The 17,250-nt window shown below is 44.3% G+C and overlaps 2 protein-coding genes across 4 annotated transcripts; one reads left to right on the plus strand and one right to left on the minus strand.

Moving 5' to 3' along the window:
• Nucleotides 1-11: 11 nt before the first annotated feature.
• LOC104464930 (ubiquitin-conjugating enzyme E2 E1-like) lies at nucleotides 12-2,049 on the plus strand (the record flags this gene model as incomplete). The annotated part of the gene is made up of 2 exons (XM_010077790.1): nucleotides 12-186; nucleotides 1,142-2,049. Coding segments are annotated over 2 exons (273 nt in total), but the record flags the coding sequence as incomplete, so codon positions are not given.
• A 3,801-nt stretch (nucleotides 2,050-5,850) lies between these two features.
• On the minus strand, nucleotides 5,851-17,148 carry NKIRAS1 (NFKB inhibitor interacting Ras-like 1). 3 transcript variants are annotated; one of them, XM_010077788.1, is made up of 4 exons: nucleotides 17,050-17,148; nucleotides 16,252-16,377; nucleotides 9,081-9,322; nucleotides 5,851-6,274 (listed from the first exon to the last, which is right to left on the minus strand). In XM_010077788.1, exons 2-4 carry the CDS (start codon nucleotides 16,343-16,345, stop codon nucleotides 6,035-6,037), a joined length of 576 nt encoding a protein of 191 aa, XP_010076090.1. In that variant the 5' UTR covers nucleotides 16,346-16,377; nucleotides 17,050-17,148; the 3' UTR covers nucleotides 5,851-6,034. The 3 variants fall into 3 exon arrangements, with proteins under 3 accessions (XP_010076090.1, XP_010076089.1, XP_010076091.1); XM_010077787.1 differs by lacking the exon at nucleotides 17,050-17,148 and having other exon boundaries at nucleotides 5,912-6,274; nucleotides 16,252-16,420; XM_010077789.1 differs by lacking the exons at nucleotides 16,252-16,377; nucleotides 17,050-17,148 and adding an exon at nucleotides 9,708-9,838 and having other exon boundaries at nucleotides 5,918-6,274.
• Nucleotides 17,149-17,250: the final 102 nt, after the last annotated feature.

Consider the following 17,250-nt stretch of genomic DNA (forward strand, 5'->3'; position numbering starts at 1 on the left):
CAGTACCCAGCACACCGGCTAATCGCTGTCTCTTGCAGGTAACGTTTCGGACAAGGATCTACCACTGTAATATTAACAGCCAAGGCGTCATCTGCCTGGACATTTTAAAAGACAACTGGAGCCCAGCATTAACCATTTCTAAAGTTCTCCTCTCCATCTGCTCCCTCCTCACAGACTGCAACCCCGGTAAGTCCCCTGCACAGCCACACAGGCCGCCCGCCGCCTCGCGCCCCACCCGGCACCCGGGTGACTTGGCCCTCATCTCACCCGGCTGGCTCTGGCCTCCAGCGCAGCCAGAGAGGGGCCGGAGGTGGTGGAGGTGATACACCCTCCCTGCCTGCTGTTCACTGCTCCTCAGGCTGGCCTGCCAGGAGAGTGGTGGTCTTCCTCCTGCACATGAAAACTCCTTCCACTGACAAATTAACTCTGGTTTTGGGGAAGGGTTAAACACTCTTTGCTGGTCTGTAGGACTGTAGTAATTCCGTAAGGGAGCTAGAAGAGCCACAAATGCAGTTGTGAAAACAAGGGGATTAGCCTTTTACTTTCCAACACCCATTTAAAATCAGAGAGCAACTACACCACCAGTAGTCCTTGCTGCTTCTCTAACCCACCTGTTATCCACACCAGTTAAGAGGAATATGTCTTGGTTTTACAGGTTGTATTTCTATGTGTGTCTAAAGATGAGCGAAGCACCAGATTGCACACTGTGTATAATAAAAATAAATCTGTTGGGGAAAAAAACACCTCTCCTTGCGATCTGATCTTTCGTAGAAGGCAGATTTATAGTGATAGAAGTACACTTAGGAATTAGTATGTCCCAGGCACTTTTAGAAGGGGTAAAATAAACCTGAAACACATGAATCAGTGAAAGTCCTCAGTAATGCAAAATATGACTATTAGGTTGTTCTCTTTTAAACTCCTTAGAACTTTAATTGCCACTTTGCTCTTTATTAAGTAGTAGATTACTATGTCATCATAAATACACACAAATCGATAGATACACACCATCAATTCAGTGTATTTAGATTGTTGCAACGTACTGTACCTGTGTGATTCCCTTCTATTAAATTCACACTTCAGCTTTAAGTTTTTATTCAGTAACTTGTCTGAAATAAGTGGTTTGTTTTCTATTTTTTTTCAGCTGACCCCCTGGTTGGAAGTATTGCCACTCAGTATATGACTAACAGAGCAGAGCATGACAGAATGGCCAGACAATGGACAAAAAGATATGCTACATAAATTGGATTTTTGTCAAACTCTTACATTATTTGTCTGTGATGGAAAGAGCTGCTTATGATTTTGAAGGGGTTGGGGGGAGGGAGGGTGCTGGTAAAGAGTAGGGTATTTCTATAACAGATTTTATTCAGTCTTTTATTTCCTAAGATTTTGTTGTTGTAACTTAAGGTATCTTGCTACAGTAGACAGCTAGGATTGGGAATAGCATATTTTAAGACTGTAATTAGCTCAGCAATGTTAGCTCACATATAGTACCGAGAAGAATGTAAACTTCTTAGACTTTTGGTTTTCAGTTTGCTTGCAATATGTAAAAGATTAAAACAGCTTAATTTTGTACAGGTACATATGTTGACATTTATGTAAAAGTCCTTTCAAAACTCTACACACTGTTTTTGCGTTTTGGTTTGGTTTTGGTTTTTTGTTTTGTTTGGGGAGGGGTTTATTTTGTTCTGGGTTGGGTTTCTTTTTTTTTTTTTTTTTTTGGGTAAAAGGATGTTGGGATTGTTTTCCCCTATGGAGGGCACATCGGTATTTAACAAATCCTTTTTAAAGACTGTCATCTCATGATCTGTGATATGGAGAGGGGGATATATGGCCTCATATATGAAATGAGAAGTAGTTAATGTATTATTTTATAAGCCAATCTATCTTTGTGAAAAGAATAAAGGGTTTAATCAGGACTTATGACAACCTGTAGTGAAATACCTTAAGCTGTTTAACTGTAAGGCGTGGAATAGGAGTCACTCAGTGGATTGGTTGTATGTTGTGGGCTACTTAAGTCTGCATTTGTTACTGTGCTAATAAAAAGATGTTTAAAAAAAAGAGGAAGAAGAGATTTCTGCTTAGTGCCTTGCTTTGTCGTTTTGCCAGAACAGTCTCTCTCAGTACACCTTGAAGATTACAGGATGGATAAGGACAAGGGAGATCTGCAGGTGAATGCACTGGTTGCTGCTATTTTGGGAAGACACCTCCAGACAAACATACATGAATGACAGCGTAAGACTTTTTCAACCGTTTACTGTGTAAGTGTTACACAGGCTAGCATGGCCCATGAGGAGGCAACCTGCCGCAGAGTCCATGCCAGTTACTTTTTAGATTAAGTTTTCACAGCAGTGGCACATTATTTGAGAAGTACAACTGGAAAAGTGTAAGAGATCTGGAAGGGAAACAGGCAGAAGGTAAAAGGAAGAGGAGAATATCGTCATGGTTTTCTGATGGAGTTGTCTGTTCCCACTTGGAAGAGGAGAAGGAATTGTGTCCTGGTAAGCTAGCAGAAGACACCTTAAAGAGAGTAAAGGAGACTTAATCTGTAGATCTCTTAACTACCTACAAAGATTATCTCCTAGAGACATGGTGTGTACATCGAGGTATGTAGCAACAGGGCAGTTAGTTGTTGATATGACATTTTTGACCACTCCCTTAAGGTAAAGGCCGGAAATACAGATTCATTTTCACATGGCAAGTACTTCATGTTGCGACATTTTTTCTGAGTACTATGTGGTCATCTGGGCTCTCAGATTTGTTTTGGTACTTTAAATTCTGTATATATTTTACTTATATACTTTTCTTCCTGTCTATATATAGTTCAAATCTGACTTGGTCCAAGCAATCTGTTCACTAGAGGTACCCTTCCTTTGGTGAGCGGCTGTGGGTAGTAGTACATCAGCCTCACCTGCTGAGCTGCCTTCTTTGACACAACGTATGTTTTGGTGCATGAGCTCCCTCATCTGTTTGGTGCAGCCTAGGAGAATTACTGGTATATAGCCACATCACACCAGGAGCATCTCTGGGTAATCACTTCCTCCTCCCCTCTACTGACTGAGAGGTAAATAGCTTCATTTCAGTAAGTTTTTGTCAGCTCCTTGCTTTCGTGCTACCAAGATGTACCAAATTAACTCTTCTAGGTGGCAGGGTAGAAGGAGCTAGTTTGGTGTAACTGATCTGCACAGTGTGCATTCAGCAAAAGAGGAACAGAGAAAGATGGTTCAATTTACTGATTTATATATTTTTTTTTTATAATCCTCTAGCATCTTGTGAAGGGACTGTCTAGCTCTGTAGTAGGTAAGTGACCTCACTGACTTAGGGAAGGCTTGATGTCAATGGAAGAGTAAAGAACAAAATATGTGTCCCACCCTTCAGCTACTACATTACACTCTGTACTGATTAACCCTATGTAAAACTGTACTACAGTGAGTTTCATTTCAGTACCAGCCACTCTGTGTAGATTGTTCACAGAGGAGACACTACATTTTCCATCACTTGTCAATAAAATACTATGGTATTTAGAAAAGACAATTGATGCGAGTGCTTAAAAAGTATGAGAATAAGCTCATGAAAGAAAATAGTGCATGGTGGTTCTTTATGTGAATGCCCAAAATTATCTAAACTTGTTTCTAATGAATTTAACCAAATCAAAGATAATGTGTCTGCCTTTATGTAATCTGTTTGGAAAAATGGCCTGAGTCATTCAGAAGATCCCTTTTCCTCTTACCTTTCTTAAAACACTGTCAAGTCCTGAGCATCCAGGCAAACAAGTGAGCAAGCTGATCTCACATGACATGCTCTGGCAGCCTACAGGTGACATCAGTCTTGGCAGTGGAAGTGGCATAGAGTCTGCGGGGTGCAGAACTGGACAGGAACCAGTCATCTCCATTCCTTCCATCTCCACATGTTTTAAGTTAATTCTGACTTGTCAGCCTGCACTCCATTGACTCAAGGGCCGGCTTCAGTGATGAAGTCTTTGCTTATTTTCATTGATTCAAAGCTGAATCAAGTCCCTTCTAGAAGAAGGGTTCTGCAGAGCTGAAGAGGAGGAACATAATCAATTCCTTGGTGAGAGGTGGCAGCAAGGAGGTGAACCGCTGTTGCTCTGAAGTCACCCCTACTTCCCAAGCACGCAGGCAGATGCGGAGTTTTCTCGGTAGGGAGAAGCCTTGAGTACATGTGTGTTTGGTAGGAAATGAGTGAGGAGGGAGTGTTGTTCTGCAGCATCGCTGGGGACAATGACTATTACTAGCGAGGTTGGGGGAGGTCACGCTGTAGTGCTTACTCAGCTGCAGTGTTGCAATGGAAACAATTGTGTGTTTCTAGCAGGGCATTACAAGGGTTTGCTCATTTATAATTGCTCTTATCTTACTCCTTGGCCACAGCTATCCAAACTACATTGAGCAAAGCACATAAACGGTTTCATCCACCTTCATTATAAAGGCAGGAATAATTGCTTAATTTTTAGTGAATTGTACTGCTGCTCTGACATTAGTAATGCTGACAGACTTCATTTGTCAGTATTCAGGAAGAGCAGTGCTATAAGCACCCAGCTTAATTGTGATCATTAAGCACACTTACTATTTAGCAGCTATGATATGACAGTGCAAATATTGCTTGTGGTTTTGCTGACTCAGAGTGAAATTCTCAATATTTGTTCAAAACAACATTAATTCAGTGGAAAATGAGGGAACTGTGTACTTCAGTTCACTCCCTCTCCCCACTCTTGTCTTCAAATACAAAGAAAAGCTAATATCAATTAGTGGAAGAGGTTGTTAGAGGCCAAAAGCTGGCCATTCTCTGTGGGAATGGTTGCTCATTCTGTCCCAAATATCCAATATTGTTTGGTTTACTTGACAGGCTGACCTATGACAGCAGATTCCTGCAGCACAGCGTTACCAGCATGGGGAGTCAAACACAGCACGTACAGTTGTGCTCCTGCTCCTGGATGATGTGCAGTATATTAAGACCAAGGCCATTTGTACAGGTATTTCTGGGTGTTTGCCATGGGGATGTTCCCGAAAGGCAGCCTCTTTACACTCCCAAGCTTGCTCTCACAAAGCAGTACAGCACTTTGTACTGGTTCCTGTCTGGCTTGTAGCTTCGTACCAAGGGTGGATCCCTGCAGCTTGGCTGAACAGCTGGTCAGGAGTGCTATGCAGTGCGCTAAGCAGAGCCTGGGCAGTGCCTCATGTGTACAAAATTGCTCTGTAAAATTTTTCAGTAAAATTATCACCTACGTGAATATGACTGATTTGTACTGGATGTGCTGGAGCAAAACCACGTACAGCTATGTTGTCCTTCAGGTCGCAGTTAACTTAATGAGTGCTCTGAGAGTCTTCTTGTTTGTACAAATAAATTCCCGAGCTGAAAACACTACTTGCCAGACTTTGCTGACAAACTTCATGTTGGGGGTAGATCTGTTCTAGTATCTCCCACAAGATTTGGGTGGTTTTTTTTTCTTCCAGACACTAGCAGAACTTCAGTTACTAAATCTGATGGTAGTTGTTCCTCCTGCCCCAAACTCTTCTACAACAACACACTGACCTCAGTCTCCTGCAGCATCAAAAAGCCCATTGGCCAGGGGTCTCTCTGTTTCAGGTCAAGGTAAAAGGAGTGTTGCCATTTCAAACATATCCTCTCTCCAATTTCAATGCTTTATTGAAGCTAGTACTATTGGTGACTGGAGGCTATAGAGCTGTGGGGAATTGCTTAATGATAACCTTGATGATTTGTCCCTTAACATGGCTGTATCCAGGCATAGTCAAAGCCCCTGCTAGAGAGGCATCCACCTGTCCCTTTCTCGTCTGTAACCCTTGTTGCAAGATAACTCTTCTCATTAAGTGCTTTTTAAAGCTTTTACTACTAGTGACTTTTCAAGCCAAGTCCATGAGAAGGAAGGATACCTCTTAGCCACAAGCTTGCTGATTTTATTGCTGAATGAGATTATTGCTTTAAGTGAAACAGTGAGAAGCAAATGGCAGAAAAAGCACTTAGTCTGTGACCTGGCAGCAGCCGACAACGTTAAGGTAGCTTAGTTATCACAGTTATTCCCTTTGCTCTTCCTTCCAGGCAAGGGAAATGTTGATTTGTTCTGGGACTGGGAGAGCTTGCTAGCTAAGAAGGTGAAGGGCTCAAGCAGTGTTTTCCGATCTGTCACAGTCACTTCCCACAGTCTCACTTTCTCAGCCCTTGCCCATTGCTGTGCTGCTTCTGTTTCCACTTGCCTTTGCTCCGGGAGGTCAGTTTTGTTTCCCAAGACAATAACTGTTACCTACAAACAAAACAAAAGGGTGAACTTTATACAAAAAGCATCCACCACTCACAGCACTTTTAAACAGTAGGCAAGTAGCAACACAGTTCAGACCTGTTCTTTAACTTAGTACTGGCACAAGGTCAGCTGCATGTAGTTTGGAAGAGCAGGGTCTGGGATTTGAATTAACCTCATCTAGCCTCCTGGGAGCTGGTTTTAATCATAAGATGTGCAGGACTTTCCCTTCTCCCCCCAGTTGCTTAAAGGGAAACAATACCCAAGAAAACTGAAGTTATACAGCCCTGTTCTCCATTTACTTTGCAATTGAGCTGCCCTAAGCAAATGGTAAGAGCATGACATGCAAGTAGGTCAGAGCAGCAGAGGCTTGAAAGATGAAAAAATGCATGGCAGCAGAGAAAGCCTGGACCCCATAGCTGTGTATTTTGCCCAGCTTGTTTTTTTCCCAAGCCCCAGCGCACAATATCAGTAAAGCCAACCCTGCCATAAGGGTGGCTGCCAGGCAGGGTGGGCTGTCAGCCCCTCTCCCAGCCCTACTGGCTGCCCCCCCCGCCCATGCAAGGCAAGCCACCAGAGGGACGTGAGCAGACAGTCTTCTGTCACTGAAAGGGTAAGGTAAGAACCAGCACTATCCTCTGGGAAGCATTTTCAAGAGCAGCCTGTTAGCTAACTCGAGCAGCACAGCTGTATCAAGTCAGGCCCTTGGTTGTGAGGATCCACCAAGTGACTTCTGCATCACTGAGACAGTACAGTGTGGCTGAGCTCAGTGGCCTGCCTGGTATTTCAGTTCTAGGAAGTGCTGAAGGTAGTGCTAGCCACTTGAAGTTACTGCTCCTGCTTATTTTAAGATAACCATTTTCTAAAAATGTTTTGCCAGCATCAGTTACCAGTTCTTAGGGGAAACCACACCTATATTTATAGTTCAGGGTCCTTAGTCAAACTCTGGTCTCATCTCTACACCAGCGGTTTGACAAAGATCAAGTGATAAAGTCCTCTCTTGCTGATGATTTGGGGTTTTTGCTGTGGCCACACCTGCTTGCTCTTTCCTGTTCATCAAGCTAACTCCAGGATGGCTTCTGTTTCTTTCCAGCTAGAGATGTTTGTCCTGTTCCTGTGAGGTCTGAGGCTTCCTTTCTTTTCTATAGCAGCCAAGAGTGTTTGGAAAAGTGTTTTTTCCCTCTGTGAAGGCTTTGAGAGAAGCTATAATCTTCATATGTGTTTACCACATGCTCAAACTGAATTTTACCTATGTTTAAGCTCTGCCAGTATGAGAGAACACAACCTCTATTTAGTATAAAATTTGGCCAGGCTTTAAGATGTCTGCTGGAGGGCCCCCACAGACAGAGGCAAGGAACCAGCCATCAGTGGTTTCTGTCACCTGCCACACAACAGGGGACTGTGTCACTCTAACAAGCCAAAGTTCTGCCAGCTCAGAAGCACCATGTGTGGAGATATATCCCTAATTTGGTTCAGGATGCATTCTAGCAGAGCCCGAACTTTAAGTCTGCTGATGCTATCTTAAGGTAGGACTCCTGATCTCGCCTTCTATGGTTTCAAAGCCTATTTTGTACGGACTAGAAATAACAAGAATAAAACTTAATTTATCCAGCTTATTGTGGGCACCACACTTTTGACTGTTATCCTCAATCAAGATCACAACTTTAAGCTCTCCCAGAGGATAAGCAAATTGGCTCTTTTCTAAAATACCTGCTTGCAACAAGAGAGAAAACTTCTGGCAGGTAACACAGAAGAGAAGGACACAGATCCTGTTGGGGCTGTGACTCCCTCTCTGCATTACAACATCGTGTAAAGTAAAAAATCGTGGCCCTAACAAAACACAGCGCCTGGGAAAAATTTCCTGCTCATCCACCTTTCCTTGCCCTGCAGGGGAGTCATGATTAACTCCCATGTCCCTGATATACGTGATAGTCTGCAGCTCACACCAGCCCTACCAGCTTACATACCTCTCCTGTGACTGCATGTTCGGCTCCTGTCAAACTTGGAGCCTGCCTTCCTCTACCACCCTATGTGCTGTCAGTACTAAACAAGTTACATTTTTGGAAAGTCTCTCCCTGCCATTATCCAATTGATTCTTCATGCACTTTTTTTTTTTTTTTTAACAGCAGAGACCAGACATTTGGAAAGCTGCAGGCTAAAGACATTTAACAGCGAAAACTACTCGAGAACATAAAGATACTGTAGGAAAAGCCATAATGCTAATGCCACATGCAAGTTATATTTGTTTAGCTAAGCTGGAACACTGTCAGCTGAAAACACTAGCTGCTTTCTAAGGGAAAATAGAGCAGTCATTTCACACAATTGAATTGATTCAATATGGTTGTTAAAATACATTAAAGCTGCTTTGCCAATTGACTAATGTCTGGGAGACCCAGTGTAAATTACACTAGCTTGTAAGCCATCAAGACATGAATACAAAACAAAGATAATGCCCTTCCTTATATTTTTCTATGCACTTGACTTCCTGTGTACAATATCTAAAAAAACATATGAACATATGTTTTATTAGTCATAAGTGTCCTGGCTGGTGAAATCAGCTAACTGAATTTTAACTGTAGTAGAGGAAGTAAGGAGATAAAAAAACTCACATTCTTTTGTATGACCTGCATGCAACGTGAATTAGGCTTCCCCACCATGAGAAAGCTTCCTTTTGCTGGATTGCCCAAGGCTGTGGGCATATTCATTTTCTTTTTTATGAGAGTTTTACAGAAACAAAATCTCTGCTTTGCAGCCTTAACTTCCTATCATTGATATACCAGTAAGCCAAGCAGTTAAGGCACCACGCATTTACCTCCTTCTTGTCTCTAAAGACATCAATCTCCTTTTTGAGCAGTTCAACTCTTTGGAAAGCTTCGAGGCTGGTCACAGCGTACACAAGAACAAAGCCATCAGCGACAGAGAAATAGTGTTTTGGCAATTCTATGCCCTCCTGCAGACCCCTGGTGTCATAAAGCCTTAACTGTTCCTTCATGCCTCGGTCTGTCTCCACCGATGCCAAATACACATCTTCCATTGTGGCACCCTCTTCTAACCCTGTTTTAAAACAAGCAGGAAAGTTCAACTGGTGTAAGTACGACACCACTATAAGAATAATTTGCAGTACAGTGGAATTTTACCCCACAATAGTTTTCAGTGCATGTTTTCCAGAATGACTTGACCTGGACTTGAACTTGCCTGACATCCCCATGAAGGGCTGCATTCATAGATCACTGCAACAGCTATTTACAATAGTGACACTGTGTAAATACAACTATCAACTATATGAGCACATGATTATGCCTGTAAAATTAATCTATACAACATGCACATTTAGGCTAGGATAAGGTAGACGGCTCTTCCCCTAGGTTTCCCAAACTCCAACCACCCAGTGTACCAGTTCTGTGCCAAACATGCTGCAAACGGGCCTGCCCAAACATACCCTTTGGAAGAACAGACAAGGAACACCAGATAGTCAAGTACTAACATCTTGAGTCTACTTCTTTGCTTCATACTGAGCTGGATCATATAGCAGGAGCCAAAGGAATAATTCTGGATTTGAATGTGTATTGGTGGTACAACTAACTAACAAGTGAAATCAAGCCAAAAAGGGAAGAGGATGTTTGCATGCAAGCAAAGTTGCATGCTATATTTACTCAAATACACAGTGAGCTTTTTCCATCCCTTAGGGATTTAAAATGACTCAGATTTGCTAATAGGAGCAAGCTCATTTACTGCAAGGTAAGAGCATGCACAAGCTAACAAGCTCTCATATATATATCACCTGCTCCATGGTAACTATCTGCATACTGGCTCTCCCTCCTTCCTTTCCCCATGGTAAATGTGAGGTAATTCAAGGCAGCTTACTTTGAACTAATTAAAACCTTTTTTTCAAGACAAACCTGAAAACAAATAGATCACCTTAGCTTTTTGTTCCCCCTGAATGCAGGTGCATAAGGTTACAGGTCCCAACAAACTATGTATAGTGTAGCTGGACCACTTTCAGGGTCAGTTTTAAGTATTCATATAAACCCTCTGCAGTCCACATTTTTGCCTCCACTGCACTCCAATATATGTGAATTGTTTGCCGTTGCAGGGCTACAATAATGAGTCCCGCATTATTCTCTTTGTCTGGCAAAAAGGGACCATATTAGTACATTGTTTAAGAAAACACAAGGGATTATCTGGCCTGTGAAAATAAGGATTTTGCTATATTCAATGACACTATTCAAAATACTTCACATTGACAAACAAGCTAAAGCATTCCACCCACGCTGATGGTTTCCAATGATGTATGCAGCATTCCCGTGCAAGAAAGTGGCACAAAATGTTCTTTTTGCCCCTCTCTGTCCAGTCTTCATAGATCAAACTCTTTATTAGGTTTGCAACAAATTAATTTATCTCACCTCCAAATATAGCCATGCTAGCATGTGGGAGCAAAACTAAAAAGGACAAAACAAAGGTTAATAAAAAGAGGAAGTATGAATGCATCCCGTGTGGTTGGAGAACGTGTTACAAGGGCATTTTTAAAGACTGAAGTAGGTAAAAGAGCCCTTTCTGGACATAGCACCATATTTTTTCTTGCTCTGCCTCATTGTATTGTACAGACAGGTCAAGGAAGTATGTAGCAGCAGTAAATACTACTTTGCCAAGAAGGAATGAACCATAAGTACCTAAGTTTTCTTTTTAGAAAGCAATGAATAATGTTTTACAGGGTTTTAGGATCTCAGTGCTGATCTGTAATTCAAGTCTTTAATACATCCACCTTCTCTTATGAGTTTATTCCTAATGGCATTACAAGTAGCAGTGAAAATTATGTCGTTTAACATCCTACTTGAAAATGACGAGGAAAAATTAAGATCTAGGAGTTAAGTCAGCAGAATAGAGCAACAAATTTTGATGTGAAATGGTAGGGGCACTTTGGAAGGAACTGGAATTTATTCATCGGTATCAGATTCCAAAGGGGAAATCTCACCTACGTACATTGGAGGAGGGAGTATATGCAAGCAGCTTCCTAAGCAAACACAGATAGCTTTTAGACATATCCGTGTCACCTTATTCTAGGCCCTGCTTCTAAAAGCCCAGACCCCATGCTAGCAACAGCTTGATGACAATAATATTTACCCTTCTTGTTAGTACCATCCCATTCAAACATGTGCCAGGCAAGTTGTACAAGTGGCAAAACTAGTCAGGAAAGCCCAGTGTCCTAGGAAGGTGTCTGGCACCATCCAATCCTCCCTGTCACAAGGACCTCGGTTCTCCCTTTCTTGCCTGGCGTCCCCAGGCATCCTCCCACCTTCGCTGCCTGGATGGGCAAAGGCAGCTTGTGCTGGAGAGTTACTGCCCTGCAGACTGCTGCTGGCTCAAGTGGGTTTTCCTTGGAGGAGAGTGTTATCTTTCCTGCTACCAGTTTTTCTAAATTTGCGGAAGCATATTTTGAGATATCTACTGCTGTGACACAGATGAACTGGCAGATGGAACCAGTTTTCAGGTTCAGAAGCTATAAGGGGAAAGGGGAACTAACAAGACAGTGAACAATCTCGTGGTTTCTTTGGAAACTAAAGATAAAAAAAGTTAGGGAGGGAAAGGAGGAACAGACAGGAGATTGATGCCATTCTCTAGTGCCTACTTAGCTGGTGCAAGTCTTGGGAGAGGCAGGAAGGTCTTTGTCTATGTGACCGACCGCTGCCACAGAGGAACTGCAAGGGGAAGCCTCAGTCATAAATTGGGTGGTGTTGCAACCCCTGGTGGTTTCCCAAGGAGGAAAAGAAAAGGCTCAATATACTAATGAATACTGCAGACTCAGGCTAGGCAAGGCAGAGATACTGCAAATACCAAAATAAAGCAAAATTTCAAGATGGATGGAATTTCTGAAGTTGCCAAGTGACTCTTGAACATAAATGCATTGCAGATTTTGTGTCTTCTTGAGTACATTTGAAGATCTCCTATGTAATCTCTCCTTCCCTCTTTCCAGCAGGCATTAAGCAAAGAGCTCCTATGGCCTGCTATCCCTTGTGTTTGTAAACTGCAGGATAACAGGCTTTGCTTACTTAGATCTCCAGTGACAGCATTTCAGATGATCCCTGACTCAGAGAAGAGCTGGACAGGCCTCAACAGGAGCTGGGCTATTTAGGTTTAGCTGCTAGTTAAGTATTGGTCCCATCAACCAGTAGCCATGGCTGTACCCCTCAGTTGCATACATTCTGTTCCATTTGCATCTATTTCTAAAATGCAAAGCTGACTGCAGCTCTATCAGAAGGTAGTTTTGATTTACGAAGCAAAGACATAAGAATGCATAATTTGGTTAATTAGCCTCCACATCTCTGGAGCTAAAAACCCCAAATCCCTCCAGATGAGACCAAGTAAGGCAAATTCTCTTGTTGTTGGTTCTACCACAGTAATAGAAAGTGTTTTCATTCCTAGCTAGCAAGATGATTTGAAGTAGCTGCTTATGAATAACCTGACCATACTGGTTATTTACACAGCTAGAAGGCAAGGGAAATCCAGTTTCTAAAGGAAGAGTTCTCATCTCCTCCTGTTGAGCTGATTGGAGATAGGTTGAGGGGCCGTATATATTTTAAAGGCAGAAGGAATACTCCTTTCTGCACCATTGCTAAACAGGGACACTGTTTAAGGAAAAATACTGATCCTCTTCACAGGCATGTCCCATGCCAAAATTAAGCCAGCAACTCTTCCGTTAGCCCTCTCAAGAGAATTTGGGCCAAGCAGTTCCAGGTACCACAGGTATTTAGTGGGACAATTTCATGACTACGGAGAAAAGACTGGCCCCTCTTTCTTCAGGAGTGCAAGAGAAGGTGGAGGATTTGGACAAACAAAGCACTGAAGACACAAAAAGAGAGATCATCCCAAGTATGAGGCAACCGTATCCATATGTGCAAGCCTTAACAACTATTTGGCCTGACCTATGGTAATCTAGTCCCTACACAACTCAAAGCTAAATCTGCACCCATGTCAAACATCTCCTTCCAGGTTTTGTCTGATTCCTTGTATCAGTTTAGCCAGAGAGGCTGCCATGCAATACCTACGTTACTTTGTGCAGCTTTGAGAGCATCTCTCATCTTTTTGCTGTCTCCTTTCTCATCCTAGGGCTGAAGGCAAACAGCCCCTCTTGTAGGGGCAAAGCCCAAATACCACACACTGTTGCTTACATGCTCCAGGGACACAGATGTTCCTTTCTGGAGGGTATTCCTCCCTCCCAATTACTTTTTCCTCTTTGACCTCAAGCAATCTTAGTGCCTTTGCAAGAGTGTTAGCTGCTGACCATGTAAGCAATGGCAGCATTTAGAGGCTTCATCCATGACAAGCCAGGAAGAGCTGAAGGTGCACTTTTTTCTAGGAAAAGAAACTCAGCGCAATTGGGTTTACAGCATCATCACCAAGTACACAGCCAGGAGCATGGGCGTAAAGCCAAGGGCTTTATATAGCAGCATGAAATCTCCAAGGACACTAATCATTTCCCTGATAGCAGCTGTGCCACCACTCCTTTTTACAGGAAAGTCAACAGGAGGCACGTGAGAACTGATATAGACTCATGGCTGATTTACAGCCAGGAGGAGACCACCATGTCTGTGACAGGGATATCTCAGAGGACGGCACCAGACCTTGCGCTCTGAGCCTACAACCAAGTTTGAGCAAGCCTCTTGTCACTGGGAGGAGTATGTGGATGCCATCAGGAATGGAGAGACTCCCTGTGTTGGCTCAGCAGCCCTCCTCACAGCTCCCTGGCCCTCGGACTGGCCGCAGAGCTGCTCCTGACGTCACTCAGGAAGCACAGGTTTTGAAACAGCTTGTGTCCATGTTGCCATACCTGGTGAGCTGCCGTGCTGGTTGGCTCTGAACAGACAGGCTTTCAGCAAACACACTAGTCCTTTTTGCCTCCTGCCAGAAAGGACAGCAGCCAAGATGTACATGTCAGCTTTCTGGAGCTCACAAGCTTTAGGAAACAAGGACTGAGATTCAGTAATCCTGTTTTAAGCGTGGAGGGGCCACCCCTGCAATGGTAGCACCAGCAACAGGTCTGTGCAGTTTAAAGCAGCTCAGCTAAGGAGCAACCAAAGACTTGCCATTCCTCAAACTCTGTCCTTCCCCAGTGAGATCCTCACAGCAGTGTTCTGCCTCTGCAGTTTGAGGGTTAAATCAACACAGATTGGAGCAGCAGCTAAAGTTCTTCTGGGAACCATTTTCACCAGCCCATATTTCAAGCACCTTCTGCCAGAACTGCCTGTGGGCTGAAGAAGAGGCAGGGAGGACAGTGACCACCCAGTGGGACTGCCAGAAACACCAACAGATCAGTCCACCCCTCAAAATGTGCCTGACGGCACACATGGGTAATATCAATAGTGCTGGGCTAGGGCTGCCTGTCCCTTGGGGCTGCAGGGGCTCCATACAAGCCCTCTCCTTGCTCCGGTCCTGACTCTGCTACTTGCCTTCTTTCTCCGAAAGTCTTGGGAATAAGATTAGAACAAAAGCATAGAAAACAGGAGGCTACTTTCTTCCTTCTCCCCTTGCACCTCCCCCCCCCCCACTATCAGCTGTTCCCTCCCTCACTGTTAACTCCGAAAAATAAGAGCAGAGCTGCGGGAAAGGAAAACTGATCTTTTTGAGAGAGGAGGGGGAAAGTCTGCGTGGCGCAATGGCCAATCTGGAGCAGAGTATTCAGGAGTGACAGAGGGACACCTGCAGCTAAACCCGAGGCACGAGGCTTCCCTCTGGTTATGTCAGCCCGTATCCATGATGTAGTATAATTGTGTATATGGCTGGCTCCATAAATAGCTCCTCCGATCAGCAACAACCCAAATATCCTTCCTGCCTGGGTCACTAATAGGAGCTTGGGGCACGGAGTAATGCAAGGCAACATGATTTAAGCAACGTGGCCTTGCTCGTGCTGCTTGACTGTCTCTGACAATCACCAAGTGCAGAGGAGAGGCAGGTTGGTAGCAAAGGGAGAAACCTTCAGCCTGCAGGTTTTGCAACCTTCACGCTGAAAGCTACATGGGGCTATGTGCACAGCTCTCGCAGGATGCTGGAGACAGATGTTGCTGCAACATTAGAGGAAATCCTCCTTTTAAGCAAGGGTATTAGCATGCAGTTCTGTATCACACTTTGCCAGCAAATTCCTCCCATCCACACATTTTAAAGGCGCAGTGCCTGCAAAGCACTGTTCTAGAAATCCTAGTGTTTATCCAATAACGTATGCCAACATTTAATTTACTGGCCCAAGGAAAAGATACAAATTGACTAGACATCCTCTGTCCAAGCCCTGAGATTCATCCCTGGTGCCTTGTTTCTGGGTGAGGTGAGAATAATTCATCAGCCTGCTGATCGTTGCCCTTCCTTGCAAAGCCAAGTCATGTGGAAACAGAGGGAAACAAGCCGGCTTTGCCTTCGTTCCCTTTCTTTTGTGTACAGCAAGTCTCAAATATCCCATGCTCCTGTCTTAAGTCCATTTTCCACAGAAGGATTTATTTGAGAACCGAGAAGCTTGGCCCTTGGAGTTCAGCACAGAACATGGGACCTGAAGCTGAGCTGTTTTTCTCTCCAGCACTTTGATTAAATATTAGCCAAAACAAAGCAAAATAAAGCTTTAAGAAGATGGAACAGAAGTCTAAACAGTCTCTCCACTCATCATGTGGTAGCTATTTATTTTTCAGGCACTTACAGCATCTTTCAGGAAAGAGATACTATGTAAGTACATCACCTACTCTCTGTGTTTGTTTCTTTTTGAACTTTCATGTATTTTATAATGGGGAACATCACAGAAAGGGTTCTTCTCCGAACCTCTTTTAAAAATCGGTAAGCAAGAGACTATGAAATTCAAGAACTGCCCAGAGATGCAACAAAACCACATTAATTTCCTTCTTCACCTCAGTGTAGTTCACAGTCCTCGGTCACTGCTTTTTGGGGGCCCACACATAACAAGGTTCTGGAAAGGAAACAATCCCCCCCCGAAAGTAAAAATATCTCACCAATAGTATGCTTTCCATAGAGAAGCTGCTCCAAAATCGCAGTCTTTCCCACCGAGGCCATTCCACAAACCACCACCTTGTAGCCCTTTCCCATCTTTCCTGGAGGGCAGGGTCAGCAGGTGAGCCCTGTGCAGACACAGGAGGCTGTGAGCCTGGCGCGGTGGCAGAGCTCGGCACCAGAGAGAAGCAAACCCCACGAAAGGCGAGAGGCAAAATGCAAAGCAGCGGGTGACTTGGAGGCACAGCTCCCTCCCAGGCGCTTGCCAGCAACTGATATTTTTAGGACTAGAGTTTCCTCCCGCACCATTTTTTAAGGTTTTAGGCTGCTGCCATCAGGGCTGATGCTTGCTTGCAGCCTCGACGCTTGTACCGTCAGGCTCAGAGCGAATGTTTGCGAGTGCTGGAGTGTGTAAGCCCTCTGGGGCAGGGGCTGTGCTTGTTGGCGTGTGTATGCACTGCAAGACTTGTGTTATCGGGCTTCACGTTTTTGCTGCAGGCCTGAAGGTATCTGGTGGTATCAGGACGGCTTCTGGAAACGTGACAAAAGGGCAGTTCCTTCCCTTTCACTTCACACGCAGAAAGAGGAGCTATAAAATAGGAGCATTAAAGGCAGAAGCACAGGAAAGCAAATCCAAAGCAGGTTTTTTGGTCTGTTTTAAATGGCTTTGGATGGGCAGGGGTTGGTTTTAGCAGGAGGCTTCCAGATGCTGGGGCAGTTCCCTCTGCCAGTGAGCCATGACTGGGCGGCGGGCCCGAACCCTCGGGTGGCTGTTTGGAGCAGTTGCCACAGCAGAGGACCTTTGTAGGACCAGGAGGGGCTGGCCTTGTCCTGCCTGGATTCCAGCTTAGCCAGGTAACGCTGCCCAACCCAGGGCGCTCCGCACAGCGTACGCTGCAGCGCGGGAAGGTCACCCCAGGGCCGCGGGGGGATGCGCAGGCAGGGGAGGCCTAATGCCCGTGTTTATTCCCTGGCAGCTCCACAGCAGCACGCTGGGGACG

The sequence above is a fragment of the Pterocles gutturalis genome, unplaced genomic scaffold (assembly GCF_000699245.1).
Source record: "Pterocles gutturalis isolate BGI_N339 unplaced genomic scaffold, ASM69924v1 scaffold12098, whole genome shotgun sequence".
NCBI classification, from domain to species: domain Eukaryota; kingdom Metazoa; phylum Chordata; class Aves; order Pterocliformes; family Pteroclidae; genus Pterocles; species Pterocles gutturalis.